Below are 19,174 nucleotides of genomic sequence, written 5' to 3'. Positions count from 1 at the left end.
TGAATCAAGAACAACTTGATGATTAATGAATCGTTAATGAGCAACTGTGATTCGAGAACCCCATAAAGTAGATAATGATGAGTTTTCTAGAGAACTGACAGGAAGATACTATATTAATGAATCATTAGATAATGAGTCAGTGACTACTCATTAATTACTAATTACTTAATCATTAGTTACTCTTTTTGTGCCCCTCAAGAAAAGTAATACATAATACTGAGTAGTTATGAAGTAGACCCATTAGTTTCACAATCGTGAAGTGATGAGGGACTACCTACTACTCAGTACTGTTCATCATTTTTACTTTTTTTTTCTTTTTTCTTTCTTTATTTTATTTTTAACTTATTTTATTCTATCGTGTACTGTGCATTGTCTTTTATTTACTGTAAGGTGTCCTTGAGTGACAGAAAGGCACCTATGAAATAAAATGTATTATTATAAAAAGAGTAACTATTGATTAAGTAATTAGTAACTAATGAGTAGTGACTAGTTTTTTGCCACTCACGATTGGTTTGTTGTTAATTAGGAACAACTAGTGATGTTGATTCACAGATATTTATGAATTCATCATTACCTAATGATTCATTAATATAGTATCTCCCAGTCTTTTCTCTTGCAACTCATCTACTCTAGTCTCCAGTCCTCTAATCAGTTATTCAGGAAAGACTCATTAATGATTCATTAATTATGAAGTAGTTCCTGACTCAGTCCTCACTCACTCCTTAGTAACTACTCCCACATAAGTGTTACCACACATCCACATTTTAGATCCCCACACTTGAACATTAAAGGGAAGCCTGGAGCTTATATGTATAATTTGTGCTTTATTAGGCGAACAAAACAACCAAAATATATAAACATGCATTGTTGTCAAAGAAACAGGGTTACAGTGGTGCGATGGGTTGTGGGCATCCAAATCTGAGGTAGAATGGGGGGCAGGAAAACAAACCTCTGTTGGGATATAGAAGAGCAGAAAATAAAATAATACTGAATGCTAAGACAGATCTCAAAACGTTCCATCAATAACAATATAACACACCCACCGATACTGTCAAATTCAATCAACAGAAGGAAAACAAATTGTAAGTTTCTCATAGTTCATTTAAAGTGATTAAGTTGTTTTTGTTGTCTTCCTGTGTTCAACATTCATATTTAAATCCTCAGGCCAGCGTTGTTTCAATCATAGAAAAAATAACAACTGAAACAAATCTATGTGCAGTTTATATGGGCATTAGTTCTCAATTAAAATACCTCTCAGAGTTGTTTCAAATATAGGTTTGGCAGTTTTTAACTTATGTACAAGTTCCAGGTTTATCAAGATTTGCATTTTGTTCGATTGTTTCGGATGTATTCTTGCCAACAGCTACATACAAAATATATCACTCAAATTTTAGTTATAAGTATATATTTATACATTTGTAATTTCAATACATACATTTTTTTGTACAAATTTTATGAGCCGCTTGAGCTCCTCGTCCCACATCCAACTCTTTCAACATGACTTACTTGCTCAAGACAACTGTAGAGTAAACTGTTTCCACCCACTGTCATACAATCAAAGCTTTTTAAATGATCAGCAATAGTTACACGTTCATGATACTGTATTTATTTGGCTCCTGGCTCCTATTCAAACCATTTTCTATCAAAATGATCACGCTAACAGAAGGTGTAGCCGGACACAGCAGGTCCGAGCATCCTGTCAAAGATTAAACCTGAATGTAAAGTCCTTCAGTTCAGAAGTGTCCCATAAAGCTGAGCCTTGGTCAGACTGTCCTTCCTGGAAAGTCCCAGGGAGCCAAATTTTTGGTTGTACGGAGGAGGAGGGGGTGGAGCCGGCGGTGGCGATGTGCTCACCTGTGCAGGCAGGCTGTGCATTTCCACTTGGTAGTGCTGCAGCTCTGCAGCCATCTCCAGGGTCCTCTGGTTCAGAGACTCGGTGGAGCTGTTGGGGCTCGGGTCTACATAATCCGTGCTCTGGCCGCCAGCTGCCACGTTACCCTCCCTTTCTTTGGAGCTCCCTGAGTGGTAGAGGCTGTGCTCCGACCCCTGGCTGTCCTCGGCTCGGTACATGTGGGCTTGGCTGTGAGCCTGATGCGGTCCTGGGCTGCATTCAGGGCTTGGGCTGCCGGCTACCCACACTGGGTCCATGACACCCGCTGCCTGATGGTAATAGTCAGCCCCCTCCTGGAAGCTGCTGTAGAGCGGCCCGAGTCGGATCTTGGCAGGCCGGACGGAGAAGTGCTGCTCTGAGAAGCTGTAAGGTGAGGCCCGGCCTGGGCTGCGGTAGCTGTGGGCACTTAAGTCCTCCACGCTAAGTTGTCTCCATCGGCCGATTAGCTCCTCCTCCTCGGGGGCTAATGTGCTGCCTCGACGACTGTCTCCGTAGGCAACACTTGGGGACGAAGAGGGAGGGAGCGGCTCGTAGGGCTCACTGAAACAGGAGGACATGGTGCGGCTGTAGACAGGCGAGCTGCCGTTCTGGTGGTGGCTGAGCTCCGTCTGCTGGAAGGGATGAGCGTTGGCAAAACCTCTTGGACTGTCCCTCTCCCAGGATGAGTCACTCTTTCTCTCAAAGTCCCCTGCATCTCTCCAGTCCATGTAGAGGGAATGGTGGCGCGGGGAGGAAGCAGCACTGCTGGGCGGGCCGTTGCCTTTGTCTTCAGACCCCCCTCCACTGAAGCTGGAGTAGGAGCTTGAGCCTGCTCCCAGCGTGGCAGGAAACTTAGCAAAGTGCTCCTGGGAGAAGCCAGCCCTCAACCCCACCGAGCCCTCCTCTGGGTTGCTGTCGGTGGAGTTTTGGGGCCCGTATAGCAGCTTCCTCTGACCGTGGAGGTCCATGCTGGGCCTCCTCTCGCGGTGCCGGTCATCGGGGCAGTACAGGGCCGTGTCGCTGCTGTACAGGTCAGATTTGTAGGCTGCACGGAGCCCCAGCCGCTCTCCTGGGCCCACACGCTCCAAGATAAAAGCGTGGTCCTGGGTTTGGGGGCTGGGGGAGCGGGAGGCCTGGCTGCTGCTGCATGCCTCGTCGGGCTTCTCGAGCACTTTGGCGATGAGAGAGGCCGGGACGGTGTCAGGGTACGTGTGACAGAGAGGAGACTCCTCCAAGTGCATGGCCAGACGCTCCTGCAACTCAGCAGGCAGCTGGAGGTGTCAGAGAGAAGAGAAGGGCAGGGAAACACATGATGTAAGTGTTGCTGATGGAGCAGATGGAGCCTGACTGTAGCATGAGGTCACAACTTTCTCTTATTATGAATTTTTGCTGAAGGTTTTGCGTAGTACAACATTTAACAGGGTGTCAATAACAACTTTGGGATATCGGGGCTTCCAGAGACTTGGATTACACTAGATGAGCTGTATGGAGCCATGGAGGCTGTTTTCAAAGGTTTTAAACAAGTCCCCATCTACTTCAGTACCTCAGTTGATGTGAAACTCCAGAAATGTTTTGTGGAGCTGGAAAACTTCACCTAACTTTGCATCACCATGAGGGCGAGTATGTAATGACTCAATTTTCATTTTTGGGGTGGACTTATCCTTTAACATGAGAAGTCTATGTTGCATTTACACTCAATCAATTGATAGAAATATCTCTAGCTCATACTACATTGTACTTTTTAAATGTAATGTACTGCAGTATGTGTGTCAGTATGTCACATAGTATAGAAGGTGACGTCTGAACAACACACACCTGTGCAAAAAGTGGATCAGACCGGCATAGTTAGATAAACTGGTATGTGTGACTGTAATAAGAAAAAATGAAAGTGTTCAGTCCCACTGACAAGCGCCTGAACAAAAGAGAAAAAATGAAAGATGAACTGAGGAAAAGAAAAGAAAGACGCTCTATTCCAAGCAATAAAAGAAGCCTCCATCCACTATCTGTGCCTCTCCATAGCAACAAGCATTAAGCAGCACATCATCAACAGGAATCTAGTCAGTTGTTCCTAATTGGCAATGAGAGGAAGGCTAATTATAACTTTGTAGATAGAGAAAAGACAAATACCACACAGGACATGAGAAGACATTTTATCATAACAGTTTTATTACAACTTGGACCAAACTAAACACCGCTTAATTACTGTCCACGCATTTTTTTATTTTTTTATTTATTTGGGTCTGTTTTGAACAAGATCACAATTAGCTTTTTAGAAAGCATTTGAAACGCTCTCCGTGCTTGTTTTGCAGCAAAACAAACGACTGAAGCACTTCAGTAGGCGCTGAAGAGCCACTGCACATCTCAAAATGCTGCAGCGCCATTCATCAATATGCTTTCGATTAGCTCCCGCCCACAGGAGCAGCAGACTGGTGGACATACAGTGAGTGCATGTATAGCCTCTGACCCCCATTATGTTTGGCGGTATGCCAGCAGAACAGTTTTTCACCCTTTAGCGGATCGTATACCGTGCAAAGCGAGGGGTGTGCATGTGTTTGTGGGGGATATTTTATGAGCCTTACGCAACCAGTCGCAGTTTGCATTGATATTTCCATTCAGCCATATGGGCAAAACGTAGAGAGGCAGACTTTTAACCTTGTGGCTTTTAAATTCACCCTTGTCACATGGGCGCGGCACACGGCCCAGGGCTGATGCAGCGAAAAGTGGCGCCAAGCTGGCCTGGTGTTAAAACACTCATCAATACCCACATGCGTCTCTTCTCACAAGCAGGAGAGCGTGATGAGGCAGCGCTCTGCTCTCCCATTTACATTTTGCCACATGCTGTAGTTTTAGCTCCTTGAACAGTCAGCTGTCCGTCACATTCGAGCACAATCTGCCTTGAAGTAGTTTACGCGGCGCTTCCCGTTTAATCATTGTCAAACAATTACATGATTACTAAACCTGGAGCAGCGTAATTTCACTCCGACTTAGCTGCATATTAAGTGACAGGAGCAGAGACTTTACTTCAGGCTCCTGCCTCGCTGATGGGCGCAAACACAAGATTTGTGCTGCTGTTGTGATACTTCTCATGTCCGAGCTCACATGTAATTTCAGCTCAGTGCCAAGAGAATGAAATGAGAATGAAAGCACGACCCATGTGAAAAAAAAAAGTACTCCAAAGTACAATTAATTTAAGTAGTACCTCATGAGCGTGATTAATGTACTGGAAGAGTTCTTGACTGTTCTATTTTTAGACACCATTAAGATGCACTTTAATATAATTAAGAACATTGTTTTGGACTAATGCTGTACTTTCAAAAAATGTACCTTTTTTTCTACTTCAATTATATTTCAATCCATTTTTACATAACTGTTATCGCACTTATATGATATATAAGAAATAATATTTATAATTCAATCAAAATGTGTGGAAAAGGCATCGTAAATATAATTTGTTTGAACTTAAGTGGGTTAAAAAGTCGTTCCAGTTGCAAAGTCAGCTGGGTCATTTCTGTTTTATCAAAATCGCAAATAACAACAACAACGTCATTCAGTCTGAAATGGAAATTGATCCCAGTAAACCTGCCTTTTCTATCCATATCTATTCCATATCTAACGCCATGTGCAATCCACAATTGCTTCATAATCAAACGTCAAAGCAGAAAACTTGTCTACTGGCAGTTTAAGCTTAAGTTTTTAAGTCAGCTGTGTAGCCACAGGTGTGCTGGACGTGCCTGTGCCATCTAAATCTGAAGTCTGAAGTGAAAGTTCAAATGAGTGTGAAGTGGCAGAGGCACACATGTGATTCAGTTGGCGATCAGTGACAGATCATTACGCAAAAGATGTTAAAACAAGGCCTTTTAAGGAGCTATGCATCAAGAAATAACTAACTAACTAACTAACAGAACAAATAACTACAGTCAGAAAAGAGCCGTCTAGGGAAGCTTATAAACCCTCCAGAGTCTCTAAACCAAAACTGACCGCTCCAGCCACAATGTAACTGTTAGCGATCTATCAGCAATAGTCGAACGTGCAGATGTTTCATGTGTCGACCATTACAGTCTCCAAAACTCAAGGTTTAACGTCGCTGCCACAGTTGTCCTATAATGTTATTGGGGAATTTATTGCAGCATTAAACAAAGCACAAATGTTAAAAAAAAAAAGCACAAATGTTATCTTTTAAAGGTGTACTATGTAATATTTGGCCACCACTTGAATTCACTCTCCAAACAAATGGTGCGCAGTTTTTTCAACACAGCGACTGCTAACTGCTGCTACCTGTAGCTGCCATTTGCTAGTTAGCTCGGTTAGCCGTGCAGCTAGTGGTCCGGACCGGAAGCTCGTGGTGGGATTAAGAAGAAAGGACGAGCAGGGGCTAGCTGGTCGGCATGCTAACCTCAGAAGATATCTCTTCAACATAATCTCCAGATGTCTATGAAATTTCGCCAAAACTCGTATTACTTCACAATTTGTTGATCATTTTCGTTAATTTCACGAATCTTTTAAACTTAAATTCTTGGATATCGCACATTAAAACCTAAAAAAGTTAGAGTGACTGTTGAATTAATCTCTGATGTGTGATGTTTCCCTCATTATGTCCCTCAGAGCAGATCTACAGTTCGTAAAGTAAACGACTTTATGTCTGGACTGTATCTTTCCGAAGGAGTTCAGCTGTGGTACGTCAGCTACAAACTTTCTAAAACCTTGCCGCTCGCACTTCTCTCAGTTGAAGGTTATTTTGCCCAAAAAAAAGGCAGCTTTAATTCTGGAAACTCTGCCCTCCCTGCGGTGACCTACAGCAGTCACCGCTCCACCGTGTCTTGTCTCTTATCTCTCCTGCCTCAAAAAGGGCAAGATGACCTTCAGTTGCGAGCAACATTTTTATGCCCATCTTATGTCGTGAGCTGAAAATTCATCTCCCTCACATCACATCTCCTCTTCCTTACAAATCACAGCTATTTCTTTCCCTTCACTTGGCGCCCGCTGTATTGAAAAAAGTATCTCATAAATGATAATTCTGGATTCACATTAAAGTTTAGGGCAAAAAGGCTCCCTTTGGTTGCCTGTGACCTTTTATAAAGTAAAAATGTCATTGTGTTCTTCTGTTACACTTAAACTTCTATGGATTTGTACTGAGACACTGAGAGCTCAACACACTGTATGTTAAAGGTATACTATGCCGGATTTTCCTGAAGAAAAATGTGTATATTACTCACCGCCTCCTGTTTTATCTTATTTTCTAATTATTAGCAGATCTTTATGGGCATCAGCAATTCTGGAGAAAGGTATTCGATAGTTGAGTTGCATTCCCAGGTTTGTTAAAAACAGCAACCATCCAACCTTGCATAGTAAACCTTTTAGGAACCCCCAACTTGTCAAATACAGCAGCTTGCTCAGTGGCCTCAAGCTTCAAACAATGACGCTCTACCTACCCCTCTAGCATCAGTTTTCATCATATGAGGGGCAATAATACCCATGTTACGTACAGTTACACTTCCAAAATAAAGCTTGCTGACAAACAGCTCAAGAATTATGAAATATTATGATTGAAAATGGTCACGACTTTTACATACTTACATAACACAACTTGCAAACAAATCAATCTTGACTCTAAGTCACATGTGGGACAGGAACCCCAGTTTCCAAAGGGACAGTCTTGTGTATAACCACCCAGAAAAACCCTGACTTTGACTTTTCCTGTCCTCTCTGCTACTGCACTAGAGGGGAACTGACTCGTGAATGAAAAGAAGATACAGCCTGCACACTTCCAGGTCAGCGTGACCAGATAAAGATCCAAGTGAGATTGAAACTTTGTCTTTATTAAACTTCTGTGTGGAGCAATTGTGCAGGAGTACCCTCTTTTCATTCACACAATTTCCTGATAGCCTTGCACCGCTGTGGTGCTTGTATAACCAGCCTAATCTTCTTCAACCAAAAAAATGTACAATTTCATTTCATTTTCCAACACCAATTACCGATATCTGATATCTTTGATAAATTTGTGAGTCACTAACGTGGCAGCAACAAGCATGTCCCAGCTGTGTTTATCACTTTTAAGTGTCCCCCTGGAAATAGTTTCTGTTGTTGTTTGTCATCTCGCAGCATTTTCTGTATTTGGCCGTGTTTTCTAAGACGTTTTCCTTAATTACCTCCGCCAAGGAGGTTATGTTTTCACTCATGTCTGTTTGTTTGTTTGTTTGTTGGCTGGTTTGTCAGCAGGATTACACAAAAACTGCTGAACAGATTTCGACAAAACTTGGAGGGAGGATGGGTCTGGAGCCAGGATTTTTTCCTCACTTTTTTTAAATAACAAGGCAGTGTGTTTTTGACATTTTCATTCATTTCTCAGGTATAGTGTGCGGATATTGAAGAAAAAATCTGGTGAATATAGGAGGCCGGTATCGATAAGTGAGTACAATTTGATGTGGATCCTAATAAAAATTTGGATCTAGCAGATTTGAATCTGTTTTATCTGATATCGGATTTGGCTTGATTGAATTAAAGGGGACTGTTGGGTCTTGGTGGAGGTATACACTCTACTGAGTGCCATTCAAGTTTGCTTCTACTTGCATGTGTTTTCTGAAGCTGCAGTGCGTTGAGCTCAGATGGATAGATTTGATTGAAATCTTAATAAAATTGCTGAAACTGGATCAAAAGTATTTAGAAAAGCTGAATTTTCAAATATAAATTTGAGCTTGATTGCGAGTATGTGAAAGTGAGTGTGGCGCTCACCTCAGAGAGCTGAGCCATGTACAGAGACTTGTTGCAGTGCAGGAGCTGAGCAGCCAGGTTACAGTCCTTCCTGTACAGGTCCTATGGAGCCACAACATCACCACAAATGGAAGACGAGACATAACATTTGTGAGTTTTTTTAACATCTCCACAGGTTAGGTCTGACTTAACTCCAACCCCATAAAACTTACTTCACTTACTAAATTAATAAGAGCTAAAGTGTTTTTAAAAGCTTCTATTTGATGAGTTTTATTATGACAACCTTAGTCAAGCCTGGCAAAACAAGTTCCTGAGGTAATTAGATTGATTCCTATTTTCTCTCGATTATCTACATGTAGGACAGACAGGTACGTCCAGGTGGAGGAAACAAAAACTTATAAAGAGGAAAATGTCTACTTAGTTACAAATTAAGCCGATTGTTTTGGTTCAAGGCAGGAATGTACTGCCACAGACACTAAACAAAGTGAAGCTAATGAGCGAGACTTCATCCTCTAGAGATGAAACTATAAAGAAGCTCTTACATTGTCTTCTTGCAGTTTCTCGATGGTGAGCTTCGCCTCCATCAGGTGGTTGTTGAGAACGATGATCTCTCTGCTCAACGCTCTCTTCTCGTCGTCATGGTGCTGAGACTGACGCCAAGAGAGCAGTTTTAGAAATGAACAGCACGGGGAGAAGACTACACTTATAAACACTTCAATGATCACATTGATCTGTGATGTTTCGCTTGAATACTTTTGTTTTACGTCCAAATGAAACAGGATGTAACATAACACGCAACAATAACACACACGAGTAAAAAGGTTCTGTCTTCTCTCTTTCCCGACTTTTCCTGAGCGGAACCGCACTCAAAGTCTATCACTGTGTTTACCTGTCTTGTAATTACATTCCCTATAGTTGTGGAGGGCCACGGGATCAGATGGGTTTGTGGCACCTCCGGAGTAAACAAGCTTTACGATTACATAGAGACTTACTCAGCACCTCTCTCACCCTTGAGGAGGAGAGACGTGAGATGAATCAGTTACAGCTGATGAAGGGGGGGAGAAAAGCTGCTGGTCGTTATTGTAAAAAATATTTTAACACAGTCTTTATTCCCACAAAAAGACGGTTGACCCTCAGCTCCTTATTAACCAAGTATCTCACTGCAGGAGCATTATAATCACGACGACGATGACGGCCGTGATGATTATCATCTTGTGCTGTAACAAACCCATTCGCTGAGCGTTTCCAGCTGTCTATTCAGCAGCAGAGACACCTGATTGTCATACAGTGTTCTCGGGCAGGCTAGTTAATTGTATCTTTCCACCGGCACAAGCAACGTCTGACAAATGAAGTGAGGTGCGGTGCACTGAGGAACAATGGGTTTGCTATCACTCCGCCATTGGAGGGAGGACAACCAATTGTAATAGGCCATAATTAACGTCAGTGGTACCAACAGCGGGGCATATTCATATTCAAATTGGCTCTCTGAGTGTTCTGTAGCACGTCTAAACCTCATGACTTGCTTATGTGCTTCTCTTTCTTCGTTGTCTGCAGGTACTTAACCACAAGCATGGGAATTCATGTACACACACACACACACACACGCACACACGCACACACGCAGAGGCTTAAACACTTACATCTCTGTGGATCTTTTCCTCCAGATCTTGGTTGATCCTCTGCAGTGCTGAGTAGCTGCTTTGTATTCTAAACAACACAATAAACAGCATTGCTCACTTGCAGATAATACAGTAGTACAGTAGTAGTAGCAGCCAGAGACCTCTCCAAACTGGAAATAAGCATATCGGCAAGCTCAGCAGTTTACAAGTCAGAGCTGAAGCGCACTTGTGAGCTGTTTTCACATTTCACCGCACTGATATGATGATTTAGGGAATGTTTTAGTCTATGATTTGTGATCCAGAAGGCACAGAGATACTGTATAAGGCAGGGGACCCCAAACTTTTTCCCCAAACTTTTTCTTTGACTTACAGTCATGGTACTGAAGTTAAATTCCAGGGAATTTGGCTCGGACAACAGTTACTAACCCTAACCCGTAAAATCTACATGGAGGCTTTCCTGCAGAGAGCTTCATACATTTAGTACTAATTAAATGTTTATTTTAGTTTGACAGGGAAACCATCCTGTGCTTGATGAATGAGATGATGTTTATCACGAGCCGCACGTTTCATACAATCTCATTCTATGAGAAAAAGTCAGCTGGTCCTTATTAGCAGCAAGTGAATAGTTACATGTTGTCTATTATATCTCTCCTCACATTAAAGCTGCTGCTCACTGGACCAGAACACAAGACCGGCTAACTTAGGTACTCGTGGGTAAACACTGAAAGTGCAGTGCAGCGCTTCGTATCACGTGAATAGAGTGAAAAACGAAGCATTAATAACTTCAATATCTCATCCCACTGGATTAATTTTAATTTCAAACTGTAAACTCACATGCGTGACCGAACTATTTGTTAATATGTCCCCTGTCTGTAGATGTTTTTCCTGCTGTGCTCAGGTTTCTTATACTAATTAAAACTAGGTACTATGAGGTCAAGGGTTGCATTGTGGGTAATGTAGATACCAGGTTTTGATCAGGAAGAAGAATGTATTGAAAAAAAAGACTATATTTTTGGTTCAACAGCTCGTCAGATTCACTTTGCGGTCCATCATGAATCTGACCATGTATTAGGAGTGAAATTATTCTTTAACCCATTAATGTCCACAGTGGGAATTTATAGTTTCCTTTACAGTCTTTAGTCCTGGAAATGTATGTGAAATTATCCTTAAATGCCTATCCCAGTCCGGCCCAAAGTACATTTAAAGCTGTTGTTGAACCACTTGGAGTACAGGCATGGTTTTGGGCTCCTTTGAAAGGTTATAAGCCAATTTTTCACCAAGCTGTCAGAAGCACTGTAAGTGCTATGGCATTTATCTACTGGAGTTCAAACACACTGAATTATGTACTTATTTGTCCACATCATACAGTGTTTCATGGTCCAGGTTTAAATTAGATAACAATATCACTCTAAAAGAAGAGAGAGTGGGTCACTTGTCTGCACAATCACCCATTGGCTGTTGTGGGCTCTAGGGCGGGCATAAGCTCATATCTGCTCAAATCAGCTGTCCGTCAAACAGCTTGACGAACAAGCCGGACAGGCCGCTGACTTTTAACAGGTTTCAAAGTTCAGTACTTGCTAAGCTAAATACAAATCCATATTTTTTTTTTCAAATCAGTACATTTTTCTGAACGTTTTTTGTTAACTTTCAAACGTTTTATTTTGAAGTTACTTTCCATTTCCTCCCTTAGTGAGGCTTCCTGCCCTTTTTTTCTGTGTTCACCTGTGTCCTATTAGTTAATCAGCCCTTGTGTATATAGTCTGTGTGCTTTGCAGTGTCTTTGTCAGTTCGTCTGTTCAGTTTCCCGTCCTGTTCCTCTCTGTCCCTGTGTCTCCCGGTTTCATCTCCCCATCATGTCTTTCTGGCTTTTCTTCCTCGCGTTTTACCTGCTTTGTACTTTGCTTTTGATTTGTACTTTATTTTGGTTTGTACTTTGTCTTGCTTTTATTTCCTGTATTTCTCCGGTTTTGTTCTTTGCCTTCGTCTGCCTTGTGTTGTTGCCTCTTCTTGGATTTCACAGACTCTGTTTTTTTCATCTTTATTTAATAAAGCTCGCTCTTGGTTCTTTATCAGCCTGTGAACTTTAAACTCAAGACTTTTACTTGGAATGGAGTACTGCGGCGTAAGTACTTCTACTATTACAAGATCTGAGCACTTCTTCCACTTCTGTGTTACAGTGTGTTGTCGTACCTGCGCAGTTTATCAGTGAACTTGTCCAGCTCCTCCTGTGCCCGGCGTAGCTCCGTCTCCAGGTACTGCCGCGTGGAGTCGAACTCGCTCTGCAGCAGCTCCAGCTTATGTGTCGTGTAGGAAAGCCTCTTCCTTAAGTCCTCCTTCTGCTCCAGCAGTGAGCTGCACACACACACACACACAAACACACACAGTACAGCAGATGATTGTGTTCGGGGCATGTGGGGGAGCAAACGAGCTTGTAACTCGGGTGTATATGTGTGTCTAAATGGACTACATATCTTTGTAATGCACCCCTGAATGCCCATGCAGTGGTGATAAGAACGTCATGAGAGAGTGATAAAAGCGGAGAAGTTGTGTGAGAGAAGTGCTTTGTATGAAGAAAACATGAGACCAAAACACAGATCTCTAATTAAGAAATCCAGGCAGGGGTAAGTGAGGACACAGAGCTTTTTTTTCTTTTAATAAGTTTTACGTCATTTGATCTCTGAGCATGAGATCTCTTTTTCAGCATTAAAGCGCTGCAGCACATCCCAGAAACCCAATCATCAGTGAGATTGGTCCCACCGAATAGAAAATAAGAGAGAGGGTGTAATCTGTGATGAAATATGAGCCAATGAACTCTAATACATCATATGAATAGACTGTGAAGGCTCAGATTTACAGAACAGCGATACCCCCCACATGTAATTCAGCCAGACAGCACAATGATGACTATTTTCAGAGTATGTGCATTACCTGGGCTTCAATCTAATAAAAGGGCAAGTGTGAGTGGGAAAAGAGGAAATGTCTGTTGCCGTGATGGATCTGAGCGTGCACGGCTGGGCTTAATGGACCCTGTATTGACGGACAGATGGAGGAAGAAGGGTAATGACTCTATCTGCAGCCGGATAACAGATAGTGGAGAGAGAATGGAGATGTGACCACGTCGCTCTTTTCGCTTCCTCTCTTTGTCTCTTTTAACAAGATCATAGATGCAGAAGGGTGGGGGCTGAGAGAGACAGAAATAAAAACAGGTTTCTTTGAATGCTTCCAGGTATCATCCAGTTTCCTGCTCATTAAAATGCGTCATCAGTGGGATGAAAGGTAGAGCGGGTCAGTCGGCACCTTCTACAGATGGTAAGACTATTAAATATCACAAGTCTAGCCATTTGTGTAATTATGTCTACATTTTCACTTTAGCTGGATTATTCATTGCAAACACATGAACGCTCCAACATTGAGGAGTAGGGTCACTGATGTATTTTATGAAAATCTCTTGAGCGAAGGCATTTAAACAAAAACCCATTCGAAAAATCCACTGACTTTGAGACAAGGAACAGGAAGTGCAAAAATGATGAAGGGCTCTTAAAGGAGACATATTATTCTCATTTTCAGGTTCATAATTTTATTTTGGGTTGCTGCTAGAAGAGGTTTACATGTTTTAATGCTCTGTTTTAGTCTCTTTTACATGCACAAGAGCCTATATAAAACACTGAAGGGAAGGAAAATATTCTTGATATAGTACCAGGAAACATCCAACTGGTTTCTGTCTAACTACTGCTGACCATATCATTTTAATTTCCAATCGTTTCTATCGAACTTCCTCTCAGCAGGCCAAAGAATTGAAGTGTGTTGTTGAAGCTTAATTTTCAACTAATTTATGGCTAACATCTGCTGATCATGCCCGCTTAAGTACAGAAAGTATGTACAGAAACTATTTAGTGGCCTGCTGAGGGGAAGTTAGACAGAAGTTTCCTGGAAATGCATTAAAGAAATGATCAGATATTTATTAACGGCTTGTTGGAAAATTTTCAATCAATATTGAGGTATTTATTGTGGTAATTTCAGCGTAATTTCAAATATGCTGTTGCCATGAAATTTCGGGACCTATAAAAGGAAGTGTTTTAATGAAATGTTTATACAAATAAATAAAACACCACTAACGACAGTCCTGGAATTGGATAAATGTTAAATAAGGAAGTACTTTTCTCTGTAAAGGTTAAACTAGAAATGATATTTTCATCCCAGATCTGGAGTCTGTTTTTCAGGTGACTGCGACGACTTACGTGGAAAGCTGCAGCATCTACTGTACAACCAGGTCAGCGAGTAAAACAATACCTGCCCACAGTGATTCAATGAATGTCTCAACTGACTGGCTGGCATTTCAGTGCTGCATTACCCAGCAGCCCCCACCTACCGCTTCTCTTTTAGTGGCGGGCATTCACAGGGGAATACAGGTGTTTGCTGTTTGATATAGGATGAGTTTACGTGAAGTAGCTCCAGGGATGAAAAAAATCCCCCATTAGTGACCTCCTGTGTGAACGGGAGCTGAGTCAGACATAATGAGTGCTTTCATTCCGGTGAGATGAGATGACGAGGCAGCATGACTTCTGGGCTCGTAGAGGCGGGATGAGGTTGCCGTAGCACCGCTGGGTGGACGAGAGGAGACACCTCGTGGGCGGATGAGCGGACAAACAGGTAAAAACGAGGACGGATGGAGAGATGGCGTCTGAGGGTTTAACTCTTACCTCTTTTTCGGATGTTTGCCGCCATTTCGGGGGACTTTTAAGGCGGTTTTGCCAATGTATATCTTTTTCATGGTTTGTCTGTGTTCCTTCCCTCTCATGTGTTTATAGGGGTTGACCACAGGGAGCCTTCATGTGTGTTAGTTTCCCAAAGGAGACCAGCTAAGTCTGGCCTGAAGAGTTACCGAGTGCTCTACCTGTGTTGACCCTGCCAAACAAAGCAAACACACAAGTTGGCAACTGTTAGTAACTACGGTTCAACCAGGGATCCTGTCTGAAGGACAAAGTCGAAATATATTCTGCAATGATAGTCATTATAACGGCATAATTCCCCACAGTTTTGGACTTGGCAGGAAAAGAAGAGCTGAAACAGCATTAAACGCTGCACTAAATTCACAGTAACAGATCATTTTGAAGGTTAGCAGCTCTTAAAAGGTTAAAAAGCCCCCTTGGCGATGTAGCTTTGAGGCTAATTTTAGTTTTCTTCGTGCACATTTTCCTCACAACGTCACACTGTGTTGTTTCCTGTGAAGATACACTGGAAGCGGAAAATGAAAGTATCTGAGACATCTGTGGTAAATGTCAAGTTTTGGTCTCAGTGCTTCAGACTTAAAGAGCAAGAGGCGTCTTTCTGTTTTACAGCAAAGTTCAACAGTCATACGAGGACGAATCTATAGAAAGAGAGGCGGGATGTGTTTCAAAGCTTCCACCTTTGTTGAATTTGTTTTGGTTAAAGATAATATTACACCCTTACAAACAGCTTATTTGTTATTTTTCCTTATATCAGGGTTTTCATGTATTAAACATTTAGGGAAATTGGGATAAACGCCTATTAAAGGATAGGTTCACCCAAAAATTAAAATGTAGCCATTATCTAGTCACTTCCAAGCTGATGGAAAGGAAAAGTGTTTTGTCGTCCACAAAACCTTTTTGGAGATTCACAGCAAAACAACGCTGCAGCATTTTTCTAATCAACTGATGGGGACTTGTTTTAAAATGTAATAATAACTGAAAAAAAAATAAAATAAAACATAAAATGGCTCCAAACAGCTTGTTCAGCCAAGTCTCCAAAAGCGTTGAGATGCAAAATTGATTTTTTTTTAAATAAACCCATAATTTACAACCTTTTTGGAGCCAAAATCTCGACTTTAGTTGCTAAGCTAAAAGTGTAAGCAAGCTCTCAGAACATCTCGACTCATATACCATCAGGAAATAACCGAGTAGTTTCAGACCTCGTGAGAAGATTCAAGTATTGATCATGTCTTCCTCAGCACAATGGCCCTTTGTTACATCAGAGGGTGACCATCCAGCTGACTCTCATCTGACTTCCTCACAACTTAAACCAGAGAATCACACATCACCATATCTAATGTTCATTTCTCACAAAAAAAATGTTGTTAGATGATGATTAGTTAAAATATCATAGCTCAAGTATTAAGATAAATGTTTTTGTGGGCTACAAAAATTCACCCCACTTTCAATCAGCATGAGGAGTAGATAATGACAATGATAATTTTGGGTGAACGTACCCTTTAAAGCCCTTGAAAAGTATTTCTGTATAACAAACAAACATCTGTAGGTGTTATTTATTCTTCTTCAGGCTCGTTTGATCAGTGGTCTCAAAACAACCAAACAACCCCTCAACTGTCGCCACGTTTCTGATTGAAACACGACATCAGCTTTCTCCATCTGAGCCACCAGTCCAGGGCACAGAGACAAAGAAATACAGAAATCCCTCGTGTGAAATGACTAAAGGTTTTCTTAATTTAGCAGGAAATGTTGGTTTTCATGTAGAATCCCACTGAAAATAGATTTTCAGGCCCCTTAAGAAGAAAATAAAATATTCCTTGTTGCTTTCGTGCCTGTATTTGTGCTCTCATTGGTCACAAACCTGCTTTGTTGATGAAAGGCCTTTGTGACAAGCTGACATCAGACTTCTCAGTAAAAACAAACATCCCTCTGAGCCTTTCTCACAGACCCGACGTCTTCATCGCCTATGTGTCCAAACACGCAGGACATGATCTGACACATCCACCCAGTCCACAGGAGAAGAGTTTGACAAGGCCGATACACTTTCCAAACATTTCTACCGTCCCCTCCGCCCCACGTGTCTCCACGGCGTCCTGAGCACAGGTGCAGCTGTCAAACGGCAGACAAATGGTGCGGGTTATTAGATGAGAAGGCCCGTCAAAGCTTGATCAAAGCTCCTCTGATCCAGTGCCGGACCGTCCGCCCGGACAGGAAACAATGACAGGCTGCAGTAGGATTTAGCCGAGGAGAGCATCACGTTTGGGATGCTGTATCCATGGATACGGTACATTCACGTGAATAAAAAAAAAAAAACAGATGTCACAGAGAAACATGTTGATCCTCTGACACCCAGTTGTTGGGAGGTGATTTATGCTGCTGGCTGAGGAGGCAGGGAGACATGTACTCCTCCAGATGGTGACAGCTCACTGCCGCCACTGGAGCCTTCACTCCAGCTGCTCCCCTCTGAGTCATAGCACACCGGCTCTGGATGTGTGTGTGTGTGTGTGTGTATGTGTGTAAAATTTGGTGGGCGTGAAGATGTCTTTGTGGACGCATGACGCTGTCGGTTTGTGAGTTGAGGGTGCGTACATCTGTGCACTTGTGCATGAAAGCGTACCTGTGTGTTGTGTGTGTGTTTGTGTGTGTGTGTGTGTGTGTGTGTTTGTGTGTGTGTGTGTTTGTGTGCTGCGGCATCAGCTCTGCCCATTCAACCCCTTTCTCCAAGGGTTGAAATAAATCAACACGCTCCGCCATGAAAGTCAAAAATGGACGGCTGTCAGCGACACATCTCGCGCCACATCAGGTGTCCGCTGTGAAGCCGCCGACGCACAACCACTCTCGCTCCCTCGCTCATTCACTCGCTCGCTTCTTCTTTTTTCTTTTTCTTTTTCTTTTTAGGCGATCCTCACACTGCAGCAAAAAAAAAAAAAAACATGGACGGGGCTCGTTCAGATGGCGCTGCTGCCTGCCACCCACTCGTGCCATGCTGACATTTGAGAGGAACTCGGAGCATTGAAAAGAAGAGGAAGGGGAGGTGGAAGAGGAGGCGGAGGACATTAAAGTTGGGGAATGGAGAAGAGGGAAAAGCAGGAAGCAGAGTAGTTGCAATTTGGCCAAAGACAAGAAAGAGGGAGAAGCCATCATTAAATTAGAGAAGAAAAGCAAAGAGAGTGGGTGTGAAGTCTCCACTGAAAATCATAATTTCACTCGTTTCTTCCTCTCCTCCTCCTCCGTCTGTTCTGTCTATCCGTTTCGCCCATTCTGCCTTCCTGATCACATCTACCTTGCAGATAGATTGGCTCTCAGGAAAAGCCCTCATCACAGGCCCAGACCTCGGCATCAGAGAAGGGGAACCCGAGTGGCTGACTCATCCAGCAGCAGCCGCAGCAGCAGGAGAGAAAGAAGGGGAAGAAGACGCTCTTTCTGTCCTGCATGCTTTCAGATTAACAAGGTAGCCAACCTGCAACAGTCACTCAGCTCAGGCAGTGACATGTACAGTATGACTCAGAGAAAAACACATCAACTCTCAAATACTATTCTGTGAGCGTACGTGGGCTTTATGTCTCCGCTGCTTCTCTGTCCGGCACTGATTAACTCGGGAAGCAGACACCTAAGGAGTTACACACCAACTACCAACATCATTAGCAGCAGCAGGGGATAATGACCCGTTGAACGGATTTCGTGTGCTGCTGATGGCACTCGGCGCAGGGGGGGTGTGTAATCACGACAACCATCCCGGGAGGATTTTTAGGATGAGCGGAAGAGGTGATGGAGGCTATCTGAGCTGCGAAACAAACACAAAAATATACACAGCTCTGTTCGGCTGGAAATCGGCACATTTAGACATTTTGGCTCAATGCCATTTTGATTTTTTTATACCTACGCCTCGTTCTCTAGTGCCACCTTTCCCCCGGAGAATTACAGAATCACAAATTCCCCATTTTTCATTAGTGACATTTATGTAAACAGATATCACAGGACATTTCCAGTATGCTTCCTTCAGCTGTGGTGATTTCTTGTGTGTTACTGCCATCACGATGCCGAAGCATGGATGCTCACACTTTCACCCTATCAATCAAGTCATCAAATAAAGAAGAAAACTACCACATGACCTGGCCACTAGCAGTGACTTTATAGGCAAATATCAGTAACCTGTGCTCCTACGCTGCCAGTCTGCACCGATGTTAGAAAAGCGGTACCAAGTTATTTATTTAATTTTGGGTGCGCCCAACAATGTGTGCCTCTGAAAA

General features: G+C 42.6%; 1 protein-coding gene across 6 annotated transcripts in view; it reads right to left on the bottom strand.

Annotated features, from left to right (window-relative positions):
• Positions 1 to 807: 807 nt before the first annotated feature.
• LOC311272073 (brain-enriched guanylate kinase-associated protein) overlaps positions 808 to 19,174 on the bottom strand; it is a 28,936-nt gene continuing 10,569 nt past the window's right edge. For 3 of the 6 annotated variants that reach the window (XM_084378186.1, XM_084378185.1, XM_084378184.1), the window contains 6 exons: positions 14,898 to 15,102; positions 12,388 to 12,549; positions 10,219 to 10,285; positions 9,121 to 9,228; positions 8,600 to 8,680; positions 808 to 3,141 (listed from right to left, as the gene is read on the bottom strand). In XM_084378186.1, coding sequence (XP_084234312.1) covers positions 1,729 to 3,141; positions 8,600 to 8,680; positions 9,121 to 9,228; positions 10,219 to 10,285; positions 12,388 to 12,549; positions 14,898 to 14,995 — 1,929 coding nt within the window. In that variant the 5' untranslated portion in view covers positions 14,996 to 15,102 and the 3' untranslated portion in view covers positions 808 to 1,728. The remainder of the gene's footprint in view (positions 3,142 to 8,599; positions 8,681 to 9,120; positions 9,229 to 10,218; positions 10,286 to 12,387; positions 12,550 to 14,897; positions 15,103 to 19,174) is intronic. The other 3 variants (XM_084378182.1, XM_084378183.1, XM_084378187.1) reach the window with 1 other exon arrangement.

The sequence above is a fragment of the Pagrus pagrus genome (genome assembly GCF_965226575.1).
Source record: "Pagrus pagrus genome assembly, chromosome: 16".
Lineage (NCBI taxonomy): Eukaryota > Metazoa > Chordata > Actinopteri > Spariformes > Sparidae > Pagrus > Pagrus pagrus.
The sequence above is the reverse complement of the archived record's forward strand: the minus strand, read 5'-3'. Positions and strand labels throughout refer to the sequence as shown.